The sequence below is a fragment of the Brachionichthys hirsutus genome, chromosome 17 (assembly GCF_040956055.1).
Source record: "Brachionichthys hirsutus isolate HB-005 chromosome 17, CSIRO-AGI_Bhir_v1, whole genome shotgun sequence".
Taxonomy (NCBI): domain Eukaryota; kingdom Metazoa; phylum Chordata; class Actinopteri; order Lophiiformes; family Brachionichthyidae; genus Brachionichthys; species Brachionichthys hirsutus.
Window position 1 is genome coordinate 3,125,335 of NC_090913.1, and position 7,721 is coordinate 3,133,055.

General features: G+C 49.1%; 2 protein-coding genes across 2 annotated transcripts in view; both read left to right on the top strand.

Annotated features, from left to right (window-relative positions):
• Positions 1–1,681: 1,681 nt before the first annotated feature.
• On the top strand, positions 1,682–3,407 carry calhm1b (calcium homeostasis modulator 1b). Its single transcript, XM_068751376.1, has 2 exons — positions 1,682–2,227; positions 2,903–3,407. Exons 1-2 carry the CDS (start codon positions 1,682–1,684, stop codon positions 3,398–3,400), a joined length of 1,044 nt encoding a protein of 347 aa, XP_068607477.1. The 3' UTR covers positions 3,401–3,407.
• Positions 3,408–7,614: 4,207 nt separating this feature from the next.
• The window catches only part of zgc:175214 (uncharacterized protein LOC557610 homolog), a 1,554-nt gene continuing 1,447 nt past the window's right edge, over positions 7,615–7,721 (top strand). The window contains exon 1 of the mRNA XM_068750960.1: positions 7,615–7,632. Within this exon, the coding sequence (XP_068607061.1) occupies positions 7,615–7,632 (18 nt within the window). The remainder of the gene's footprint in view (positions 7,633–7,721) is intronic.

Here is a 7,721-nt window from a genome sequence, read left to right on the forward strand (position 1 = left end):
GAAAAGAAGTCCAGGGCAGCGATATCTGGTGAACAAGGTGGCCAGGGAATGGGGCCCATCCCTTCCAATCCACCAATCTGGGAATGTTGGATCTGGCAACCTACAAGCATGCAATCCCTGAAAGTGATGGCTGGTTGATGGTCATCTAGTTGTGGTGCCACATATTCAACCAAAGGATCAAGGTAAACAGTTACAGTAATCGATGCCAATGATTGATCTCGGTGGATGTGAGTAAACACTTTGGTAACAAGTAGGTGCAAGAAATCAGATTAAGATTTCTCATGAATTGATTATGTAATTACTATTTTTTTTTTTAAATTGTAAAGCAAATTTACAGACGTCCTGTTGGTTCAACCTATTTCTCTCAGGCAACAAACAAATTTTGCAGCCCAAGCCGCAGACATTTGAATGAGCGGAGCTCAGCTTTGCATGTTGGATCACAGCAGCTGGACGACACTTATCCCCCATTGCTGAGGCTAACTGGACGAACAACCATTTTCTACTTCAATACAATTGAGAAAAAGGTAATGCTACGATAAATGGCAGACTACAAAGTCGTTGCCCCCCCCCCCCCCTCCGGGCACTGTAGTGCATAGAAAGTGAAGATTGAATGACTATCTTTCTTTGCATCCTGATAAAGAATGGCGGAGGGTGGGGCATGCTGACGGATGGTGTGGCTGGCTTTGAACATCAGGACAGAGCGTTTGGGAAGCAGCTCAGTCGGCTGGAGCTACAACACAAACGTCTCACGGGTATTTGCAATGGACATTGTTTTATAGGAATATTGGCTTGATTTTGTTTGACCGCTTAAGAAAAAGGTAAGCGTGTGTGTGTGGTACTGTTTTTTTTTTTCATAAAATTTGCACTGTGTCTGTGTTATCTGGATGTAAAGCCAGTGAATATGGAATTGTCTGCAGGGAAAGTGGTTTAGATTCTTTCTAATAAGCCTTTTTATAATGGTTATAATCATTTCCTCTTGCTTTAGGGGACCGAACTTAATGAGAGCATCTTTTATGCTGCTAGATTATCAAAAATAAAACCTCAACAGCAGTTAAGGCCTTAGAACCTCTGGAAAACGGCGGTCCGACATGTAGAACTTAACTTAAGTTAAAAAAAAGTTTTTATTTTTTATTTTAAGCACGTTCTCTTGAAGACGCATTTAAAATTGATGACTCTTTGGAAAGTAATTAATGCTGTGGGTGCCTTAACTTTTATAGCTGCTGACTTTTAATCCTCGCCCAGAGACATTCCATTCATTTATTCGTCTTCCGAACCACTTTTGTCCGTTACCGGGTCGTGCCATCCCAGCAGTCAACGGGGCGAGAGGCGGGGTACACCCTGGACGAGGCGCCAGTTCATCGCAGGGCCGCACACAGACAGACAATCAAATTTCGTGTAACCAATCCACCTAATTTGCATGTTTTTGGTGGCGGGAGGAAGCCGGACAACCTGGAGCGAACCCACGCAGTTCAGTCTTTAAAAGGGTTATTATATGTTATAACTAATATTAGTGAACAATTAATGTAAAGACATCGATTGGTCACAATTCTTTACTCTTCTGGGGGTGTTATTATGAAGTTAGAGAACAGAGAAGCAGCTGATGCAGCATTGTTCCACTGACCTGTGCTTCTTTCCATAGATTTAAATACATCTGAACCAAAGACGCACTGCAGTCCCCAAGATGGATAAGTTTCGTATGATGTTCCAGTTTCTCCAGTCCAACCAGGAGTCCTTTATGAATGGGATCTGTGGTATCATGGCGCTCGCCAGCGCTCAGATGTACTCCGTGTTTGAGTTCAGCTGCCCCTGCATGCCCGAGTACAACTACACCTATGGCATCGGACTGCTCATCGTCCCCCCCATATGGTTCTTCATGATAGGTTTCGTGCTGAACAATAACGTGTCGGTGCTCACGGAGGAGTGGCACCGGCCCACGGGAAAGCGAAGGAAGGACCCATCCATCGTTCGCTACATGTTCTGCTCCATCACGCAGCGATCCTTGATAGCTCCCGCGGTATGGGTGTCCGTCACGCTCATGGATGGGAAGAGCTTCCTCTGCGCGTTCAGCGTCAACTTGGATATCGATAGGTTTGGGAACTTCAGTTTGATGAGAGAGATGTCAGAAACGGAGAGGATAAGATTGCTGGCAAGACTTCCCTGCAAAGACCTGTTTGAGCACCAGGAAATAAGAGTGGCGGCTTCGCGATACATCAAGTGCATCTCGCAGGTAGAGAACCTTCTCCCCTTCCCTGGGGATTTTCTAAAGTGACAGAATGATGGGTTTCCCTCTTAGCGCTGTCGCCTCGCAGCAGGAGGGCTTGGAGTCGGATGCTGGAGCCGGGGTCCAGCATCGTCATGGCGACCATGGACCTTTTTGGATTCCATGCACTGTCGTTTCATTTTCTGGTCAAGTGAGCGAGAGTTTTCAGACTGCAGTTTTTCAACTTTGTCACAGGATACGATGACTCAGCAAGTTTCCTCCTCCTTCCCGCAGTTTAACCTACATCTTCGCCGCTCGACTCCCAAACGGCTTTTGCGCTTTAAAGGAATATAGATAAGAGTCTAGATTGATTATTCATGGAATTGGGACTCATTTCAATCCAAACATGCCCACGCTGTTATTTTAAGTCTTTTTATCAGCTGGGGGGGGGGGGGGGATCATACAAGCTTAAAAGTAATGTGAAAATGAAAAAATGGTCTTTTGATATATAGATTTTGTTAATGGGCTATGCGGAGGCCACAGATATGCTTCCTCATCTGCTAGTCGACTGAAAGAGAGAGAACAATGAACCGGATCCTCACCCCAATCCGTTTCTCTGATATCTATATTTTGCCCATGTAGATCTCAGCATGGCGTTCTCGCTCTCCTTTATGTTATGCTGAGTATCGCTTTATTTTGCAGGCATGCGGCTGGATGTTTCTGCTCATGATGACCTTCACGGCCTTCCTGATACGAGCCATTCGACCGTGCTTCACTCAAGCCGCCTTCCTGAAGACCAAGTACTGGTCTCATTACATCGACATTGAGCGCAAGATGTTCGACGAGACCTGCAAGGAGCACGCCAAGAGCTTCGCCAAGGTGTGCATCCATCAGTACTTTGAGAACATCAGTGGGGAGATGCACAGATTTCACCAGCGGCGCTCCAGCAGGGACGACAGCGACGACGAAGACGAGCGGAGGAAGAGTGACGAAGAGAAGCTCCTGGGCATCAGAGCCCAGGAGGACATGAACAAGGCTTTGTGGAACTGGCACACCTGTAAGCCAGCTCTGGCGCTCAGACAGGACCAAATAGATGGCGAAAAGAATGGCGGGATTAATGGAGCAGCCAATGGCTTTGTGAAGGGACACACCCATGACACGCAGAAAAAGGAATGGGCCGTGTATTATAGTAAGGTCTGAAGGGTTAGTGAGGACAAAGGCCTTCGTGTTGATGTCCAACCGTCGTGTGTCCTGGAGTCTTTTGTGTCTCTACACAAAGAAAACACGACATATTATTAGTCTGTCAAAGTCGGTTGCAAATCTAACGTCTTTGTGTAGCGGAATGTGATGAAACTTAAAGCTGTAGATCATACATGAATGAAATCAATGCAATATATAGCTTGAATGGTGGTGCAACGTTTGATCTTAGCGCACACAGAATGGGATTAAATGGATTGCCAATGGCTGGAGGAGTCTAAAGAGATCAGAACTCTGATTGGCTGTTAGACCAGCGCAAATAACACGGAAGCGTGTAGATATATCTCACACGCACACACACACACACGGATGGCGGATAATGTTAATGCTAGTAGCGCAGATGTTACACAAGCGACATTACCCATTGATCGTCCTGACTTTGTGGCTCTTATACTGCTGTTATAACACATTCTACGACTCGACTTTAGCATGTAAGTGCTATTTGATGCCTTCAGTTGCTTTAATATTATATTTAACCGGAACACCTTGGTGACTGCCAGCTCAATCTTAATTGGCCCTTGTGACAATAACAAGCCTTTATTTAAAATGTCAACTTATTTATTCAACAATGACAGGTTTGTCTCTCATGCATGTGTGTGGGTTGACATCTCAGTACTGATTGTCATGAGAGCAAAGTAGACTAACCCCATTATGTGTTCAAACAAAGAAACGGCGTCAGCCAAAAAAAACATTTGCATGCTGCTCAGGAAACAAGGTCAACTTTTGCATCTCCCTCATTTTCTTGCCGGGTTTCTCATTTCACCAGTCGTACCCGGGTAAAACAGCGCCCCCCCCCCCCCCCCCCCCCTCCAAGGAAAATGGAATTGTAATGTCAATTTGAAAATACAAGATCGAGAGGAGTCAGTTGAGGTGGCTGGGGCATCTATTTCAGATGCCCCCTGGGCGCCTCCCTCGGGACGTGTTCCATGTCCCACGGGGAAGACCTCGGACATGCTGGGGTCTCCCTGGAAGAGCTGGAGGAGGTGGCTGGGGGGAGGGAAGTCTGGAAGTCCCTGCTGAGACTGTTGCCTCTGCAACCCCGCCCCGGATGAGCGGTGGCAGGTGGATGGATGGATAAAAGGGAATAACTCATGATCCCTGAAGGGAACTGTGACTGTTGATTCAGTGAGATCATGCCAGTTTATTAATACAGTGTGAAACAGGGCTCGCAGGCCACAGTGGGTTTTAAACTTTGGATGGATGGAGTGTTTCTGTGAGCTAATATAAATGACATGTAAAAAAAAAAAGCCATTACATGAAAGGATTTGACCTTTTACAGGTAGCGTTAGAGGGAAAAGGTCAAATTAATGAGGATTATTATAATAAAATGTAATTTAATGCTATCATTTGGATAAATTCGGGGGGCAGATTAAAAAGCCCAGTGGGCCATATGTGGCCCACGGGCCGTAGTTTGCCCATGCCTGGTCTAAATCACTAACCCTAATCCTAACCCTAACCCTGACCCTTCCACTGACAGGAGACGCCTCCGCCCCTCCTTCCTGCAAAAGAGTGACACGTTTTATATATATGACATCATCAGGCTACTGCTGCAAGTTCCACTCAGGCATTTGGTGTCATTGACGTTATTATAGGACTACTGTGTTTATTATTGGACCATTGTGTCTGTAATAAAGATTTGATTGATTGATTGATTGATTGATTGATTGATTGATTTGTATAAATCAAGTGAACAAAACATGAAGGAGAATCTGCAGCCGCTCTAAGAATACAATCCGCGTCTGCGCGGCACCGTGACTGAGGCTGCGTGACCTCTGACCTTCCTCTCCTCATCTTCACGCAAGACGGCTTTGTTTTGGCACATCATCCGCGCAGCCCTGTCTTGACTTTGCTGCATGTCTCTCTCTCTCTCTCTCTCTCTGTCTCTCTCTCTCTCACACACACACACACACCTACACGCACACAACAACAACAAAACACGCACACCAGCGTGCTTGCAGGCGCCCCATTCGTCAGCGTCTCGCTCATTCTGCCTTCCCTCTGCCTGCAGATTGGAGGACGGAGGGAGCGAGGGGGGGGTGGCGGCGGGGGGGGGGGGAGTTGCGAGGCAAAACGGCTGATCACGTGAGCAGCGATCTGTTTACAACCCCAGAGAAGGAGCAGCAGCAGGAAGGAAGGGATCGGCTCCAAAGGACCGAGAGGAGGACGAGGGGGAGTCCGCCGCGACAGTCCCAGCTGGAGGCGACGCGCGGCGCGGCGCGGCGCAGCGCGGACGCACGCACTCTTGCGCACACGCCACCTTTGTCTGTGTTGTTGTTTTTCCTCTATCGAAAGAGCAGATGGTTAGAAGGAGAGTTGGATTCCCTCCTACGCACACGCACACACACACACACACGCACACACGCGCGCACCGAGGACTGTCGTTGGCTGCATGGAGCTGTCCTCACTTTTTTTTTAAGCTGGAGAGGGAAGAATATTTTTGCCTTTCGTGCTGAGGAGGAAGAGGAGGAAGGAGCGCTCGCTGCATGATCAGGGGACTGGCGGGCGGGGAGGAGACAGCAGAAGGGTGAGACTTGTGAAAATCCTCCGTTGAAACGAGCAGCTATTGGAGGAAGACAAAGCGAGGACTGATGCCAGATGGTTACCTCCACGGGGGGGAGGACTGTCATTCTGAGCAGGGGCTGCCTCTGAATTTGGTGAAGGGGGGGGGGGGGGCAACACTGCAGTAAAGTGAGGTCAAAGGGTCAGTTCCTACTGGACATGTAAGTACGCCTTGTTGCCAGGCAGCCGGTGTTGTTCCCGACATTGTGACCGGATTAATCTTTGAACAATAAAGTCACGTGACGCGAGGAATCTGCAAAACAACCTCGTCTCCTCAACAGGATTCCTTTGTCTCCTCTCTCCTGCGATGACATCATCCTCACTGGGATCCAGGAGCACATGAGGTGATCGGTTCCCGGCCGAAACCCGAAACCCCAGTCCTGAATCTACGCAGAGCACTTCATCCGGATCTGGGAATGCCGGGCGGCACAGATTGCTGAGCCAAAGGACTCGCACCCCCCCCCCCACACCCCCCGGAGGAGAAGAATCTCGATGGTCGTCTCTTAACACGACGATACAGCAGCTCGGCGTGCCTGAATCCACGACCCAAACAGGATCCGGGGGCCCAGACCTTTTGGCCCACGGGCTCGGCCCCTCTCCAGCCTTCTCCTGACGGGGGCCCAGATATACTGCTGCCCCCGGGATTCAAACCTCATGCAACCATTGCAGAGGCGTAACGGTGAGTGGATTTCAGTCAGCGCTGTGGTGAATGCGCTGGTGAAACAGTGAGCGTGGAAGACACACACTCACACACGCACACGCACACACACACACGCACACACACACACACACACACACTCACACACTCACATACTCAAGGTCATGTTCGTCTGACAGCGAGAACTCTCTGTTCCATAATTTGGTTTGGCTTCTTCGTTTTAGTTCATCCCTCACTAATATTCTCCTTGTACCCCCCCCCCCCCCGTCCCCCCCCCGTCCCCCACTGTGAGCAAGCTGCAGCCATTCATCCGGTTAAAAGGTGACGCAAAGAGACCCCCCCTGCACACACAAATAAATAAGAACCCATTTGGTCTGTGGGAAGGGGGGCTTCCTCTGCTATTGTTCCCACAAGTGGCCTTTTAACCCCCTGAGTTCATCCTAATTAAAATACACCCCGCCACCTGGAACACACGCACACATTTCTAAAGCCCCCCCATACGCTCACACCCCACCGGACACCTCCACAGAGTCCGTGGAACAGATGGTGATTTGCTGTAAGTGATGTGTGTCCTCCATGTTTGTGGTTTGCAGCCCGATTGTCGTTGTCGCCCCCCCCCCTGTTAGTCAGACGCACCGAAGCCCCCGGTGGCTCTGGATGAATCCCGGGACTCAAGGCGCAGCTTTGGCAGACAGGAAGTTGCAACACCAGATTTTAATTTGCGCTCTAATTCGAGAGAGAAGATTCAGTCATGTGGCGCAGGGCAGGGAACCCCCCCCCCCCCCCCCGTAGGGCACATACTGTACCTCCGCCAAGGGCAAATAATCCTGCATTTGTCTGGCTCACGCTCCACCCTCCACTCCAGCAGTTTGTGCATTCCTAGCGGATTATTCCCGATGTCGGAACGATAAAGGAAGTTGTGGACAGAATTAATCCCTCCATGCGGATCTTCTTCCCTGTCCCAGCAGGCTTCGTGGAGACGTGACAAACCAAGAAGCAGCCAACTTTCAACTTTGTAAGAAACCAACCCCCCGACAAAAAGGTTCA